General features: G+C 38.7%; 1 protein-coding gene across 1 annotated transcript in view; it reads right to left on the bottom strand.

Moving 5' to 3' along the window:
- Positions 1-17,577, bottom strand: part of ASS1 (argininosuccinate synthase 1) — a 55,515-nt gene extending 37,938 nt beyond the window's left edge. The window contains exons 1-6 of the mRNA XM_072431214.1: positions 17,424-17,577; positions 16,403-16,591; positions 14,225-14,281; positions 11,854-11,928; positions 4,547-4,617; positions 4,159-4,189 (exon numbers count right to left, since the gene is read on the bottom strand). Of these exons, the coding sequence (XP_072287315.1) occupies positions 4,159-4,189; positions 4,547-4,617; positions 11,854-11,910 (159 nt within the window). The 5' untranslated portion in view covers positions 11,911-11,928; positions 14,225-14,281; positions 16,403-16,591; positions 17,424-17,577. The remainder of the gene's footprint in view (positions 1-4,158; positions 4,190-4,546; positions 4,618-11,853; positions 11,929-14,224; positions 14,282-16,402; positions 16,592-17,423) is intronic.
- Between the last annotated feature and the right edge of the window lie 1,409 nt (positions 17,578-18,986).

Raw genomic sequence — 18,986 nt, 5'->3', positions numbered from 1 at the left:
CTTAACATTTTTTGTTTGTTTCTAAAGCTGGATAAATAAATGAGCTGTTTCCTTAAAACCACACACCTAAATTGTGTTTCTCTGCCCCCCTCAATTAAAACTGAACTCCGGGCAGACAGGGTATGGTGTGGATAGGCATATGTTGTAGATGCCAAAGAATTTGTATTTCGGTTTATCCAGCGTTGTGACCCATGGACTAGAATTAGGCAATGCAGCCTGGTCCCAGCCTGAGATTGGACAAAAAATCAGTCCCTGGCTGATGGATTAGTATGCTGACTGCCCTATTCCCAAGCTTAATGCTGCTGTGCAGAGGAGTGCAGGAAGCTGACATGTAGACATTTGCTAATTTTCCTCATCACCAGCTAGGCCAGTCTAAAAATTGTTTCTTCACCTCTTTGTTATCTGATTGCTCTTTCGATGCAATATTTGGAAAAGGCACAGTCACAGCATGGCTCCCATTGACTTCCAAGAAATAATGCAGGACAAAGCAACCAGTTAGCTTTAACATCCCTTCTCCAGTTTCACAATCGTCCGTTTCCTTAGCTTTACAGCTCTCTGTCTACACATCAGTAGTAAAGAAAGACAGCCCAGTGTCATTATTAGGTTCTGCATTCAGAGCATTTACATCTTGCTCTTACTTCCCATGACCCTGTGACAGCACTTGGCCGGTTCCGTCACACAGGTTGAATCACAAGCTCCTCATACCTAGAAGTACCTGATAACTCAATAGAGAGTTGTGAAAGCAAAGAGAACATGAGTAAGTGAAAAGGGACATTAATGGGCGGGCATCTGGACTGCACAGACAAATTATTCAGGTTTCCACATAAGAAGAATAGGCAATACTGTAAATAATTTACATTTCAGAGACCCATCAAGCCTTGTCTATCTTTATGGCAAAAGTATTTGTTTAGTAACAGTCTACTTCTTAATTTTTAAGCATTGGACTGCGAGAACCAGGGGCCCAAAGCAAATACTTTTGAACAGCAGTCAATATGAACAGCCAGATGGACGGGCAAGCCACTTATCCGCAAGCCTAAAGTTTACCACCTATTGTTCCATGTCATGTGTCACGAAAAAAAGAGAGAGAGAAGAGAAACTTGAACACTAGATTGGTTGGTAAGGTCAGGCTAAGTGAAAAAGGGGGGTCGGGTCTGCAGGGCAGCAGCCAAATATCCCAATTCAAATCTCTTTACTAAACACTGGAAATCAAAGTCACTTAGAGGCCAATTTTCGAACCTTCCGCCGCTGACAACCTCTATTAAATAAAATAACCAAATAGAAATAAAGCGACAACTCGGTCTCGCCGTTGCCTTTTATTGTCAGCCACGTTTTTTATTTTCTTTTCAAAGACTTCGGTTCAAATGACATGTCATCGGTGCCACTGTATCGGCGGCTTTTCCATTTATCCGGCCCGGCAGGGGGGCTGCTGCAGCGATGTCATCGAGGAAGGAACAGAGGCGGAAAAAAAGAGGAAAAAATATGGCCAAAAATAATAATAATAAAAATAGGGGAAAAATGTCGAGGGGGGGGGGGGATGAAGAGAGCAAGAAAAAAAAAAAGAGTGTGAGAGAAAAGGGAGAGGTTGAAGCAGAGAGGGGTGAACAGATTAGCAGCAAATGGGCCATGAAGTGAATGCTAGTGTAAGGCCGCTTGTGCCGTCAATGGTTTTATTCACCCCGTTGATGTTGTTGTGTCCCGGGCTGAATGAACTCTTTCAAAGCGCCATATGAAGTTAAAGCAAGTAAATTTCTATCTTTCTAACATTAGAATGCCTCATTGCCCCTCAATCAGCTCTCATGGAGGCAGAAAATGACCCAACCATCTGTTTTTTTTCCTTTCTCTTTCTTTATAAATCCTTCCAGTTCTAAGCATACGGCCTGAGAGGACAAGGTGCCCAAGAAGAAAGAGAGAGAGGTTGGACAGATAGACAGAGACAGATAGACAGATAGATATTTGTATGGATATGTGTCAAAAACTAATAGAAGAGAGATAGACATATAGAATAAGAGATATACAGCCTGGCCAAAAAAGTCACATCCTCAAATATTTGGTTGACCAACTTTTGCTTTGATTATGGCACACATTTCCTGTGGTATCATTTCAATAAGCCTATGCAATGTCAAAACATTTATTTCCATTAATTCCAATGTTGCATTCATTTTTCTTTTTGTATTGATGATGGGAGAGTCAGAACACTGCTAAAAGTCTTCTTCAGCTCATCCCAAAAATTTGCAAAAAGGTCTGGACCCTATGGTGGCCAATGGTGAAAATGATGTCTAATGCTCCCTAATCCACTCACATCATAATTTAAGCCAGAAGCCCGTACGATCAGGGAAGAAAAAATCCATTAATGGGAAAACCTGGTCATTCAGTATATTCATGTTTTGGGAACTGATTTGTTGAACCTGACCAATAGGCTTGGGGACTTTTTTTGACCAAACAGTGAATATGGAAAAATTAGATAGATATACATTTTGTGTTCAGTTTAAAAACCCCAAAAAAACAAGTCAAAATTAAGGACAACGACAACCTGGCCACAAAGTATTCTGGAAGAAATTTTTAATAGTATGATCAAATTTTGGTCTGACTTGACACATAAACTCAAGAAAATTGGCATAAGGAAGAATAATATAAGTGTTACCCAAACTAACCAATCCAGCACTCTTGATACCCATCTTGGAGTGCCAGATCTAATCAGCATAGACTGACAAGAAGAAAAGGACCCTCATAATAGGCTTGATTTATTAAAGCTCTCCAAGGCTGGAGAGGATATACTTTCATCAATGAAGCTGGGTGATCCAGCAAACCGGGATCTGGTCCAAGATTCAAAACATTTGGTAGCAAATGACTTTCAAGAAATGTTTGTTGGATCACCCAGCTTCACTGATGAAAATGTATCCTCTCCAGCCTTGGAGAGCTTTAATAAATCAGGCCCATTATGAGGGTCATTTTCTTCTTGCCAATCTATGCTGATTAGATCTGGCACTCCAAGATAGGTATCAAGAGTGCCAGATTCGTTGGTTTGGGTAACACTATTATTATTCTTCCTTATGACAATTTTCTTGAGTTTATGTGTCAAGTTTTTTTTTTACAGGTTTTGAGTGGAGAGGTGCAATCATACCTATACACCAAAATAGTACAATTGATGTGAACCCATGGAGAAGGAAGAAGCAATGCAGGTTTGGAAGAAAAACAATAGTGATCAGTGGGAAAATCTTTCCCAGGTGATCAACTTTGGGCTCGAATGTTACTCATTGGGAGGGAGAGGAGCCCGTAGACATGCAGACTTTCTCAGTTCTAACCATATACTATTTTTTCCTATGTCTGCAGGTATCTTAACACAGCAAATAATAACAAGCGAGAAAGGTCTACCTGGATCAGAGTACATTTTGCTGCAAGTCGGGGTTAAACAGGCCAGCCACTTGGGCTGACAAGCTGATCAGAGACTGAAATGTTTATCATAATATTGGAACAAAGTGGATTCTTGCTTCTGCCACAGCACGGCTCATCTCCAAGCTCCTTCCCTGCCCTGCAGGCTTGTTGGCTCTGACTGATAGCGTAATTAGTGCTGACAGATCGTTTACCTAGCTCTTAGTGACTGTCAGAGCATGAAGACAATGTCTTGATCACTCACTGGGCTCCAGGCTTCCTTGCATATCAGTGCTTCCTTACAGATTGTCAGCTCCCCAGGACAGAACATGGATAGTCATTTTAGGGCAATATACAGCCTTTTCAATGACATAAAAAAGATCAGTGTGACATCAATACCATTTGTAGTATGTGTTAAGTTAAAATTAAAAAAAGTTTCTAAGTTCTATAGGAAATTATTATATACAATATGTACATACGGGCAGCCAATTTTGCTCATTACATACATGGGTGTTTCTTTCGCTTTGACAAACCTACACTGTGGTTGCACTTCACTGATCCTTCTAACAATGCAAGTCCACTTGTCATTTAAAACAATGCACTCTCTGTATTTTTTGCTGGAAAGTGTTGGGTCTAACAAAGAGCTCCCTCTAGTGGCTAATTTGCAAACATCTACATTAAATACACTAACAAAAATATGGATAAGCCATGTACAGTAATAAAATGTTTTTTTTAAGTCTAAAAATGTAAACTTTATATTTGAATACATAGACTTAATTCAGTGCTCACCTTTGGATTTTCCAAGATTCCAGCTTCATAGCTAAAAAGAACACAAGGTAACTAAAATTACAATTTTGTTGCTGCATTAGATTAATACAAGATGATAATAATCATAAGGGCTTGTCCATACCACAATGCATTCATTAATACCTGTATAATGAACAACATTTAGACATGCATTATTTCTTTTTGGACTCCCTAGACAGGCTCCAGTGCATTGTAACTAACTGCTATAAAACAAAGCCTGCCCTAAATTTTTGTTGAGTGCACACAACCGAAAGGCAACATTGAAAACAAGTCTTTTTCTACCTAACCTTGTTTTGACAGCATTTAGCAATACAGCCCACAAATGGTGGTGTAAATGAGCCCCCAAAATCTCCCCAACCAGAAACGTTACCTAATATGCATGAGGTTCTCATCCATACTCCAGGGGCTCTTGGGTGTCACTGGAACAGGTATACCATGTTTCTGAAAAAGAAAATGTACATTATAAGTCTATGATGAAAAACTGACTCAGCAGATGAAACCATTTTTGTAGACCTGTATTGTGTGTCCACCGTTTCCACTTGTTAGTGGGTTATAGATGGTCACTGGAATACAATAAATAGTATAACAATCTATACCAGCCATTCTCAACCAGGGTTCCAACATAGGTTGCTGGGGTTTCTTGTACTGTGGCTGACTGACCTCCCAATTGATGTTACTGGCATAATTCTGGGGCCAACACCACTTGGTAGAACCATTTGCAATATGCAAACATAATGATGTTTCAGCTGTCCATAAATGTTGTATTCTAGCATTCTAGAATTCATTCCACTGATCACCATTTTATTTGTTTTAGTAGGGGTCCCCTAAGATCCTAAAATGATTTCAAAGGTTCCTCGGGGGTTGAGAAAGTCTGATCTACACAAGGATGGCTGCTCATGGGTGGGCTATTTGTAGGAAGATATGACAAATATTCTTTGAAATCTTTGTTTAATAAACAGAAACAGCATTGTAGCATTCTTCATACATGTATAAAATATTAGAAATTGTGCAAAACAATTCAATTTACTTGAAAATCCTTCTTTGCAAATTGAAAATTCCAAGACATGTTACCACTACTAATGATTGTTTTAAACACAGGACAATTAACATGCTGAAAGATATCTGCTACTGTTCAGATGATGAGGGGAGTGGCTTTTTACCATGAAATTGTGCCAGATGAAGCAAATAAAGCAAAATAAATTCCCCGACTGGTTTACTTACAATAACTTGGATTTTTTTTAATTATGCAGTAAATAAAATACATTTTTTCTGCACCAAAAATATTCTATTGCTAGCCTTAGGGAACAAGATAACATATTCCTGAACTACCTTCCCACTGCGATATTAAATGTTGTCATGCCAATAAATGGGGTGGGCATACACTGGTTGATGGGTGCATGACCAGTTAAGAGATCGACAGCTCCCCGATATTGATCAAGCATAACCACCATCCATTCTGCCCACTTTGACATGTTGATGTAAATCTGCAGGGAGCACTTCCTAACAACCAGTAGGCAATGGGAGAACTCCCCGGTGTTTACAATAACAACAGGCCCAGCAAAGGAGGTTGTTTGAGAGCGCTCTCCACTGATGTACATGTAGTGGGCAATAGGTAGTGGGGTAGAAGGAAGGGTTGAGAGAAGGGGCAGTGTCTAATCATAGTGGCACTGGTGTGAGCAATAAAAGGATATTCCCAATCAACGTATTTATACATCAAGGTACAGAATATTATTTACAAACATTATGTTTTCACTGTGTTTTTGCAGTATCAGTTTAAAGATGGAGTGACACTTTAAGCAGTCAATTAGCTTATTTTAAATCTCTATACTTACTGTTTTGCTTGAACAAAATACAAATGGCTATTTTGGTGGCCCAGGAAATAGATTGTACACACACTATGCATAGTAAGAGGGCTGGATGTACAAGTGAGCGAGCACAGACATACATGAGTTTGAATAGTCAATGGATTCTATGCATTATAAACATCGGCACTGTCTTTGAATTTAATCACAAGTTCAGCACAAAAACCTTACACTTCATGTAACATTGCTGATGTATTCCTCCCGTACACTCAAAAATAAAAAAAACCTTTTTCCACCATCGTTAGCTACGTCCGCAGCACTCCGACTGCTCCGAATAACTCAAAATTGTTTCTGTCTCAGTGGGGCCGCTAATATGTTAACAAACTCATAGCAGGGAGACGTGAATCTCAACCAGGGCCTAGGTGGGGCCCCCCTTAGGTGGTCTGCAAGCTTGCACAGAATGTGTCCCCCTCACTGGGCCAGGCAATGAAGGGTAAGCAATAAACAGAACAAAGAAGAAAAAAACAGGCCCCCCGCGTCCACTCCCAAAGCTTTGTCTTAATAGGCACAGGCCAATGCCACCCACATGTGAGGAAAGGCTGCTAGCTAATGTTTAGCTCAGAGGTCTCTGTAGAGCCATTCAAACTTATGAGCTGCCCAGTTTATTTAAAGAAAGCCCTGAGCTGTTCTAATGAAGATGTCACCAGCCCTGAGACACTTCATTGTTACATAGACTTGTCCTTCATTATAATGTGGTGCGGATCGCTCATGTCAGCGCTTAGATGCTGCTGGTTGGCCTCTTCACCAGGTCTCACAATACCAGGACATGAAATGATAAAAAGGGGAAACTATAGAGTGTTTCTTAGGAGGTTTTCATTGTTATTGCACCATTTATGCGCCTGCCATTAATTAAAAAAAAATTGCAGGCAAAACCAACTGAGAATAAAAACTTTTTTTTAACATTTACACGCAGACTTTTTCTGTTCTACAAATTATTTTTTATTCACTTGAGCTACAAAATTTGACTAATACTACCAAGGAAGATTTCTCCATAGTACAACCTCATTCCTTCTTGCATGTCAATGTTCTTGGAGTGCCTAAAAACCTTTTCTGCTGCTTCAGCTCCTCTACTTAAACAGAGGAGTGAAGAGGAATATTATAGAGCAGCTTTTCCCAAACTTTTTAACCTTGATCAACCTTTTAAATTATTTTTATATCTTGGGGAACCCCTCTAAAACCACTTTATTGGGAGTTAATAAAGAAAAAATGCCTCTTAAATTGGTGGTCAGCGGAAAAAATGTGGTGGTGGCTCGAATACCATCTTTATACACAAAAAAACCCCATCAATTAGAGTCATGCAGTTGGCTCTATCAAGTGGTATTTGTCCCAGAATTATTCAGGCATCATCAAATAGAAGGCCACAATTAGAGGAATCCCTAGGAACCCTAGTATTCCATGGAACCTTGAATAATATACCTAAAATCATAACTAAGATAGCAGATAAATAGGATAAAAAGGATAACTTTTCTTACCTTGTTACCAAAGTAGTTTTACAACAACCTTCCCCTAAATTTAACATAGGGCCCATAGCTACCCATAGCCAGATCTGGGTCCAAATGGGAAAAAGTTTTTTTAGCAAAAGACTAGGTTAACATTCATTTGTAGATATGAAAGTATTCAATGCTATGTTACCAATAAGATGATACTGATGAAAGGAGAAACCCACAAGGTCCATAAGTACCAAGAGAAAGAAGAGAGCCCTCCATGTGGCTCAATACTATATGGAATTCTACCACCAACCTACAATGACTTTTATTGGAAGTCTTGGAACAACTAAAACAGTATAAACTTTCCAGAGCAGTTAACTTTGTATTGTTTAAATTGGTACTAAAATTACTGTGATCATTTCTGATTACTGCCAAATGCCCAAGTTGCAATGCACCTTTCATGCATACACTACATGCAACCTAATGCTTGCAATTGTCTACTAACTTACACAACCAAATGTACATTGCCCAGTCAAAAGATTAGGATAGAAGACATAAAAGGTCAGCTGTATATTTATTATTTTATATGATTCAACTAGCTATCCAAATGGTATTTATAAGTTGTAATATTAGGAAAATATTCAAAAACAGCCAAAATTCCAGACTATGAGGTCAACACTCAACACATTCCCTGACAGGCCAGTAAGTGAATCATGACATGAATGGGACAACATAGACCTACACTGGAACAAAAAAAGAAGCACCAAAAAATAAAAAAGTAGCAGAATTAATGGACCACTTGGCCTTCTTCTGCTTATTGCTTGGCACACTTTCCTTTTTCTATTTAGAAAAGGCATTAACATTTCCATTTTGTATATCCAAACACTGGCTAACCAGGGCTGTTTTGCTGCACACTGGCAAATCTTTCTCCATCTATCATTCTCACAGGTTGTCCTGTCTATGGGCGTTTTTGAGCATCTGAAATCCGGGAGGAAACACATTAATCAAAAGCAAAATCCCCTTCCTAATGCGCGTAACCCTTTTTCATTTGCCCCCTAATGACTTCCAGATTCTCAGCAGCTCGCCTTTTGTTCCTGCAAGGTTTTTATGACCAGCCCATAACATACTCTGCAATTTGTATCTTTTCTTGGTGGCATGGATGAATTGGTTCTCTTGTGAATGGCAGCACAGGAACCATGGAATGCAATGACAGTCAGTGAAAGGAAAGCAGGCCCCTGTGAATCCTGGTTAAAGTCACCGCCTGTTAATAAATAGCCAGGCCCCAAGTTAACTGACAGCCTTTTACTTATCTGCTGAAAGATTCCTGATAAATCCACTGCCTCGGGGGCTGATGGGACAGTTTATCTCTAGTCATTTAGGAAAAAGAAAAGGAAAGGGAAGGGAGGGGTGCTTAGGTGAGGGAGTGAGAGGAGCCTCTTAAAGCAACACAAGGGTTTAACTGATATTGATCTGTATAAACTCCTTTCTCACTTACATAGTCTCTTTACCTTTTCAATAGATACTTTGCTTGTGTAAAGCGTATGAAGAAGATGTTTCCTTTGAACAAAAATATAGCTCGGAGCAAGAAAGCTATGAATAGGGAACAGACGAACAGATGGGGTGGGAATACAAATGCAAGCAAGGGTATGAACCCAAAAAATTTTGTCTTTTCTTCCCAGTAAGTAAATCTTCCCAGCAGGGTCAAAAACAGCAATAAAAACAGAGAAAAGAATTGTAAAAAACTGACAATTATAAGGGACCTTTTTTAGGTATTTGACCAATGATTCTCAAGTATCCTGCAAATGCCAGATCTAAAAGTAGGAAATATAAGGAAGTGTCAAGAGAGTTAGCAACTGCACAAAAATACAAAAGGAGAAAACTCACATCAAGATCACTCCTCAACATCTCTACCCCAATGGAAATATCCTTTATTGATGATGTCTAAATTCACAATGAAATTAATGGCAAACATGAACAAAAATCTATCCTTTTGTGTGAATATAGACATCAACATTTAAGGTGTAAAAATGCCATTTGGAATGGTAATTCCATAGTTGCCTTTTCCTTTGTTTAGTTTTTTATTTTTAGTTGTCAGTGGAAACCACAAGTGTATATCATCAATGGCCTGATTGCAACTCATAATTTCCAAGAATTAAAATGCTGTGGGCAAACTTAGAGTTGCATTTGTTTTTTGCCAAGATTTTGATCGATGATAGGAGAGTGAGACCACAACGTAAAGTCTTTTTCAGCTCCAATCTCAAAGATTCTCATTGGGCTTTAAGACTGGAGCATGGTGACCAATCCATGTGTGAAAATGATCTCATGCTCCCTATCCACTAAATTTGAGCCCTATGAATCCTGGCATTGGTATCTTGAATTATGCCCAAGCCACCAGGGAAGAAAAAACCTGGCCATTCGATATATTTAGGTAGTGAGCTGACTTCAAATTTTGGCCACATATCGTTACTAAACCTAGACATGGTCAACTGAAACAATCCCAGACCATGTCACCCAAGACTTGGACTTTTTTTGTGGACAAGCACCATGCTTCATATATCTACATCTTTCTAGTCTTCTCAGGATAGGGAAAAAAAATTCCAAACCACGAGACAAGTGAATGTAGATACCAGATGGGCCCGTTAGTCTTCTGTACTAACGTCCTTCTCATTCTCAGGCTGAAGCGTCATGCTCCACTGCCTGCTTTGCTCCGGGGCTCTCATTAGTTTTCAAGAGCTTGTTAGTCAATTAATGCCGCTCTTTGTTTATTCTGAATAGGTAATAATCACCATCTCAGGGTGTGCCAGAGGGCATATCTGTCACACATACGCACACACACAGGAGATAACAGGAATCCCACACACACAGCCAAGGTGGCTGGTGAGAAGCCTTGTGTGAATCTGCGCTCCGAGAATGCGCCATAGCTTGGAATTAAATCAGAGACCTACATTTGTAATAAAAGTAGAAACACTGTTTCTGCTGCACACCACAGAGCACATTTCTCATTCCAACACTATTTATTGATGCAGCTTTTTGTTTTCAATTAATTAGAAATGCAACAACGCTGATCAAGTTGGAAAAGGAAAGGTGACACAGAAAGCTGCAAAGGTAAACAGAAAATGCCGGTTTTACCTGCCTGGCTACGCAATGCGGTAGGGGTTTGGGATTCACAAGGTGCCTGCAATGTAACACCAACATGGACCTACATAAATACTAAGGCAGTGTTTATCAACCAGAGTTCCATTAAACCCTTCAGATGTTACTTAGGGTTCATTGAACCACAAACAATTTGTGCCTCTCAGGTCAGTTTAATTGACACCAATCATCTTTTTTGGCAACTCTTTCTGCTGACCATTGCACTAATATACTGTGATCTGCGGGTATAGTAAATATCGCTGGGGTTCCCCCGAAAAAAAGTTTGAGAAAGGTTGTGTCAGGAAACCATTTACTTGTTGATCACATGATTTCATTATGTAGTTTTGTAAAAGCCAAAACAAAGTTAATCCTTTTTGCTCCCTTTTCCATTTACAGCATTTTGATAAATCTATGGAGAATAGGAGAAGTGGAGGTGTTCTGTAACCCTAAAACATTTTCTGTACTAGGATGACAGCACTGCTGCGCCATGGATAAAATACAGTGAATATTTTCACTCGAGGACAGAAAGTGTGCTACTAGCGAGATCACAGAAATAAAAGGAAATGCCAGAAAAAAAGAAAAAACAAATGCACAACCATATCTTAGGACTATAGGGGTACTCAGAAAAAAGCATAAAAGTGTTCAGTTAATGCTAGCGATGAACTATATTATATATTTCATTTTATATTTTCCCAAAGATTCCTGTAACAAGGGTTATTTTTTTATTTTTGGCTTTCTTGGGTGATCCTAAAATTGTGAGATTTGGAGAGTATTCAATCCTGAATATACCAAACAATAATTCTTTAAAAGCCTTGCATACAAATAAACAAATCATTTTTACAGACTGCGTACATTGCTGTATTGTCAGCACATCACAGCGCCGGTGACTGCAGCGAGCCGACTTTACTATAAAGAAGCAATACCCCCCAAGTCAAGATGCTGCTGGCTGACGGCAGATTAATCTGTCACTTAGCACTTAGCGTTAGCAATTTTCCACTTTTTTTTTTTCGTTAAACGTAAAATACCCCCTAATTTCTGATCGGAGTCTTAAGCACCGTCTTGTCTGTCTTTATATACGTCTGCGATGTTTCCATTAAGAGTCTAAATAAGCAGACGAGATGAGACGCCGCTCTTTATCTGTCGTCAACATTCCTCGTATCTGAAAGCAGATAATTGTGGTTCGCCAAGCTGACATGCAGAGAGCGCTAAATGTGGGAGCACAGTGTGGTATACAAGGAGATTGGATTGTACGATACCTTGGCGTATTCCATCAGGTCAGTGCGGCCCCGGAAACGGTTGTAAAATTCTGGCATCCTCCATGGAGCAATAATCTGAAAAAAATCATTGGAGAAAAAATCCTTCTATTAAAAAAATGAAACAAAATCTATAGATCTATATATTTACAATCTTGTATTTACAAAAATGATCTTTTCGATGTCTGCTATTTTTTATTAATCCCCTTCATGCCCCTGTATAGGGATGAAAGGGTTTATCAACAATTAATTATTATTTTTATTACTATTAATATTATTTTATTCATGATTATTTATTATTAAGTTTGTACTTTTCATTTCAGTACCACTACCTGTTCAATAAATTCATTATTATTGGTGGATGTGGGAAAATCTACCGGGATATCAATAAAAGGCTGGAAGGAGTGCTCATCCCTCCCTACTCTATCCAAAAATGAATCCGCAAGTTTTTGTTGCACGTACATGTAATAAAATGCATTATTTATCAATTACCCCTTGGAGTAGCTCACTTAATCTGATGTATGCATTCAAATAATAATTTTCCACCAACCATGCGTATATATATTTACCAGAACAGACTACTATGGTTTCAAAAAAATTGATTTTATATATAACTGATAAATATTGCATTTTATGTTGCAAGTATGTGCAACAAAAACTTACAGCTTCATTATAAATGTTTTATATATATATATATATATATATATATATATGAAGAAAAAAAAACATGAAACTTTTTTTTAGCAACCAATGTTTTGGTGGGGCTCAGCCTACTTTATAAATATAAATATATTTTTATATATATATATATATATATATATATATATATAAATATGAAATATACTGTATATATATAGCGGCTCAATGGCTAGCACTCTCGCCTTGGGTTTCAGATTTTCAAATCTCGACTAGGACTCTATGAAGTCTGTATGTTCTCCCTGTGTCTGTGTGGATTCCCTCCAGGTACTCCGGTTTTCTCTCAAATCCTAAAACCACACAATTTCCATAAGTGTCTTCCCCCTATATATTGACCTTGGATTGTGTTATTGACATATGACTACGGTAGGGACATTAGATTGTGAGCTTCTTTAAGGGACCGTTAGTTACATGACTATGGACTTTGTACAGCGATGCGTAATATGTTGGCACTATGTAAATATATATGTACCTACACATACTGGGTGATCCAACAAACCTGGAATGGATTCCTTAAAAATCATTGGCTATATGATTTCCATCTTGGGCCACATCTATTCCAGGTTTGCTGGAACACCCAGGTTCCTGCATCATAGTCTATCTTCTCTGGTCTTATCCAGAGATATCATAAATAAGGCCCAATATATTTATATTAGAGGTAAATTCCATGTGAACTTTTTGGTTACACATTTCTTTGGGTACTCCATAAGGCTGATTTTAAAGCAATTGAGCAATGAATTTTGGAGTCTGTTGGCAGAGACCTTAGCACCCCAGTACCTGAACAGCGAACTGTGCCAGATTGGGGTGAAATTCCCCCCAAAAAAGGGGTAAGCTGTATTATGTATCAGGACTGCTTTAAAGGAATTTATAAATGATGCCGGCAGGTATAATAAATTATTTGTAGAGTGACAGATCTATCTGTTTTGTCTCAGTGCCCTAATGCTGTCTTAATAGCAATTCTGTGCTATACCTATGCAGGTTTGCTTTAATACCCCCTTTTGCTTTTACTTGCACTACCTGCTGCTCCATTCCACCACTGGGGGTGGGCAAAAGGAAACACGTGCAGGTATGGGAGCATGTGACTTTCTTTTAGTCACATGCTCCCATACCTCCACATGCTAGATGACACATAAGGCATTTTAATTATTACACAGTATTGTTATAGCACCAACATATTACACAGCAATGTATAAAGTCCATAGTCATGTCCCTAGCTGTCCCTCATAGGTGCTCACAATCTAATGTCCCTACCATATTCTAAGGTTAAGAAGCCAATTAACCTAACTGCATGTTTTTGGGATGTGGGAGGAAACCGGAGTACCCGGGGAAACCCACGCAGACATGAGGAAAACCTGCAAACTCCATGCAGACAGTGTCCTGGCCGAGATTTGAACATAGGACCTAGCGCTGCAAAGGCCGGAGTGCTAACCACTGAGCCACCATGCTGCCTCATTTGTTGCATCATGGGGGATCTGCTTTTATTTCCCGGTTCAACCTTGTCTTTGGAGGAACAGAAATGTCCACAGATTCAAATCTGTGTATATTATGACTTTTAATGAGGGTCCTTTATGTGGCCATTTGTATAACCAAAAATGCTTTGCAGAGCTTTATGAAATGACAAAGCTGACAAATAAGATTATTGGGATGCAAATAGACAGAAAGACATTTTCGGTTTTACCTTGATCCCTGGGTGCAGAGAGTAGCAGGTCAGCTCAAACCGAATCTGATCATTCCCCTGTAAGAGAGAGACGAGGAGGTAAGCAGACGGCAGACATAGATCACATAGCTGCAAACACCATACAATACCACCATAGTCATAGTGTGGAGAGAATGGGAGAGATAGAGAAGGGCTTTAATGTGGTCAGTGACACCGATGGGGAGATTTCCCTGCACTATGGCCCTGATTTATCAAAGTTCTCCAAGGCTGGGGAGAATACACTTTCATCAGTGAAGCAGGGTGATCCAGCAAATCTGGGATGGATCTGATCCAGGATTAAAAATATTTGCTAACAAATAGCTAATGACTTTTAGGAAATCCATTCCGGGTTTGCTGGATTACCCAGCTTCACTGATGAAAGTGTATTCTCTCCAGCCTTGAAGAACTTTGATAAATCAGGGTCTATGTGTCCCACTGACACCCCTGTAACACCAGGGCAGAAAAATAAACTAGGATCATGGGATCAGCATGTACACCAAAATATCATTACAGAGGAACTCCCAACATGCTCACTGCTTGTATCAGGGCTGAGGCATGGAATTATGATGTTTTCTGGAGACCATGTGCAGCACCCTACATGACCCTCCCACCAGCCATGATCTACCTGCATTGCACAAAGAATTACAGCATCCCTGTGATCAGATCACAGATACGTAATGAATCCAAAAAGGTTTTTTTTTTAAAAAGTCAGAGACAGGAGAAGTCAGAGAAAACAAAAAAAGAAGATTTAATTTAAAATTGATCTCCAGGTGGGCCTTCTTTTAAGCTTTTATATGTATTAGGTAAAGTTTAAAACCTCTTTGGCTTTTTGTCATCTGTGTCCCTCATTTCACTATTTGTCCAGGAGACCATTACTACCTGGCTGAAGCCAACCTTTGCACACCTTTCCTTTGATGGTTAAAAAATGATTGCACAATAAATCACCACCTGATGTGCTCATAAACATGAATAATCTGTTCGGCATGTGCTGTGACTACAATCGACCAATAGTATGCATACAAGTTGCGCAATGTTTTCATATTCTATGTTTAAACTTTCGCTGTGTTACTTTTCCACTACAAATCAAAAAATTATTTCATTGGTTTCTGTCTCCCCCTAGTGGCGGATTGGTGTATTGCAGCAATCACTAGAAATCCTTAACAAAGGATAATTTTTTTTTTTTATTTTGTTGCTTATAGTAAGAAATGTTGAAACTTATACTAGGTCAGTTTTCCTTTGATTCACATCATAAAGTTTTAAACTGTTTGGAGTTTCTGGGATGGAAGGTTATGGAGGCAATGTGAAGGCAGCAGAACTGGTCTTTAAACTGCACATGGTGTCAACTAGAAGCCTAAAAAGTTGTATCCAAGTAGAGCAAGGTTTTAAGACTTCCTTTTCAACAGAACACCAATATTAGTCATTTAGATCCTGCAGAAATTGAGCTGCATAAAAAATATTTGGTGTCTAAGGAAACTGCAAGAGCAGCTTGTTTATTGAATATCACTGACTATAGACAAGAATAACTGATAACTTTTTAAAAGTCACCAGCCATGGCAGCCTCTTTATTCTATCCTGACATCCCCCCACCAAGAACGGTTAGATTCTTTATTGTCTAAAGGAGCTGTCCATTCAATATCAGTGCTGACATCAGAACTCAATAAATCATCAAATGTCAATTGACTGTTTTATGATCTGGACACTTTGAACCCATCTGATTATAAATCCAAGCATTTATGATTAAAATTATGGATATTGAGTGATGACAGCTAAATGGCAAATACCAACATTTGAAATCTCCTCTTATTTTTAATAATTAAGCTCAGGTAAATTTGTTATCTTCTAATACCCATTTTCCATTTTTTTTCAAAATATAACCCAATATAATATTTTTTTGTTCCCTTTATGTTTGTTCTCTTTGTTTTGCATACAGCTCAATGTATGGAATTACAACTGCACAGCCAGGAGCAAATCATTGGCCTATACTGCCACCTGGTGGACATTTTTTTAGATGTGCCACAGAATAGCAACTGGGTAAATGTAAAGGTGTTTGCAGTTGTTTTGTGTCACTTTTTTGGGTTGCAATGTTAAATTTTAAATTTATGAGGCCATGTCATAATCTAAAAATTATTAAATATTGCTATTATTTTTTGAACACCTTACCTTTCCGGTGGCTCCATGAGAGACATACTCGGCTCCTTCTTTTTTGGCTATTTCCACCTGTTTCCGGGCAATACATGGACGAGCCAGCGAGGTGCCCAAAAGGTAGCGATCTTCATAGATGGCATTGGCTTGCACTGCTGGCCAGATGAACTCTTCCACAAACTCTTTACGTACGTCTTCTATGTAGACCTGGGGTGGGGTAATAGGGTAAGACATTTAAATAAAGAGGATTCCTTACATATTTTATATGGGAGGGGAGGCCAGCTCTGTATAGGGCATTTACCAGCCTTTCGGGGATCCTAGATTTATCTATTGTGCTCAGTATTGTCATATATCTGTATATATCAAATACAATCAGCTGTTACACTAAATAACCTATAATAATAATATTAAATAACTAAATGTGACCATTCACAGCCAAAAAGAAATGCAAAAAGCATGATTTTTTTCTTAGTTATTTAAGGGACTACTTGTTCTCTCTCTAACATTTCAGCATAACTCTCTCTCTAACATTTTAGCACAGTATGTCCAGAATACATACAGAGGCTTATTGAATATAACTGTGCAAGAAATAAAGTTGTACTTTGACAACTTTTAAACTTTTGAGCTTTTAACAACCAATCACAATGCATATTTCCATCATTAAATTGATTGGTTGCTGTAGATCACCAGACATTACATGTTGGACCTTATACCATGTATAATATATATCTATTACAGAATCAATTTATTACACTCTGTAAAGCAGACTATTGACTATTTCAGAAGAAATTTAAGCACTTCCTAGTTCATAAAAATATTACAAACTCTTCGAAGAAAGGGTTTGTGAAGGTCCATCCCCCTGTCCAATCAAATCTTTTGTTTAGCACATATTAGGTAAATATGGACCATTCATGTGTAATATTTCAGAGATCCCGGAATACAAAGAAAAAAAAATCAAATATAGTTTCTTTTTAATAAACAAAAATCTTGTAAAGAATAAAGTAATTTGATAATAAAAGAGCTATAATGGTCTTTCTACCTTTTTTGCTCCAAGTGCCAACGCCTTTTTCCGAGCTTCCTCGAAATCTTCATTCTGGCCAATGTTTGCCTAAATGAGAAACCAATCAGAGACATTTATTACCGGCATTGGGATTCACTTATATACGAGAATGAATATAATACTATACACTGGCAAGGTATCATTCATAATTTGTGAAATATTTTATAAATGATAAAAAAAGATATTAAATACACTCATTAAAGGAAACATACGGATACCTTATTGCTGAGCCCCTGAAAATGGTGGGTGCTTAACAAGTATTTTCTGGAGGTGATCAGTAATAGCCGAGAAATGTGAAGTACATATAGGGGTGGGTTTTACTTCCCAGATAATTGGTATTTCTGGTCATCCAGTTCTGCAATTCATAGAACAGCCGGTTGTATGGCAACACTCTACCTGTTCATTACATTAGATTGTGAGCCCCTTTGAGGGACATGACTATGGACTATGTTGGCGCTATGTGAATACTGGATAATAATAATAATAAAATAATATAATACCCATTACAGCTATATACCATAGCACCATAGAAAGGATGCAGTGGTGTCATTTCTCCACCTGCATGCAGTCTGCTGATTGGATATGAAAGAGCAGCAAGTGACTGAGGAAGTCATCCCAATGTCATGAGTGCAAATACCTGTTGATTCTGCCAGAAATCTTTGCAGCTGAATATTTATTAATATATAGCGCCAACATATTACGCAGCGCTGTACATTAAATAGAGGTTGCAAATGACAGACAGATACAGACAGTGACACAGGAGGAGAGGACCCTGCCCCAAAGAGCTTACAATCTAGGAGGTTGAGGAATTTACACACAATAGGAGGGGAGATATGTAGTGGTATGAAGTAGTGACTTTTTTAAAAGACAGAAGAAGATGAATAGACAAGTTTAAAAAGATGAGCTTTTAGCGCTCTTTTTAATGAGCAGAAAGTAGGAGCAAGCTGAATAGGACGAGGAAGACCATTCCAGAGAGTCGGGGCAGCTCTAGAAAAGTCTTGGAGTCGTGTGTGTGATGAGGTTATGAGTGAGGAAGTCATTAGTAGGTCATTGGAGGAGCAGAGAGAGCGGCAGGGGGAGTATTTTTCTATCAAGTCAGAAAGATAAGTGGGACAAGAACTGTGGAGGGATTTGAAAGCAAAGCACAGGAGCTTAAATTTGATTCCAAGGTGAAATGGAAGCCAATGGAGAGAACTACAAAGAGATGCAGCAGAAGAGGAGCGCTGGGGAGGATGGATGAGTCTGGCTGCAGCATTCATAATAGATTGTAGAGGAGAGAGTCGTGTTAGTGGAATACCAGAGAGGAGGAGGTTACAGTAGTCCAGACGAGAGATGATAAGAGCATGTACAAGGAGTTTGGTCTCAGGGGATTCAGGTGAAACTGACAGGACCCCTCTTCAAACTGTGGCTGATTGATCTTGTTTTTGGTGATGCCTGCGTGGGTCCAGGGCCAATGTTACTTGGCTGAATCAGCTGCAGAACACCAATGATAGTTTTAGCTGTCTTTTTAGGTAGCATTCTGATAACCATTTTAAAGGGGGG

This window comes from Pyxicephalus adspersus, chromosome Z (genome assembly GCF_032062135.1).
Source record: "Pyxicephalus adspersus chromosome Z, UCB_Pads_2.0, whole genome shotgun sequence".
Taxonomy (NCBI): domain Eukaryota; kingdom Metazoa; phylum Chordata; class Amphibia; order Anura; family Pyxicephalidae; genus Pyxicephalus; species Pyxicephalus adspersus.
The sequence above is the reverse complement of the archived record's forward strand: the minus strand, read 5'-3'. Positions and strand labels throughout refer to the sequence as shown.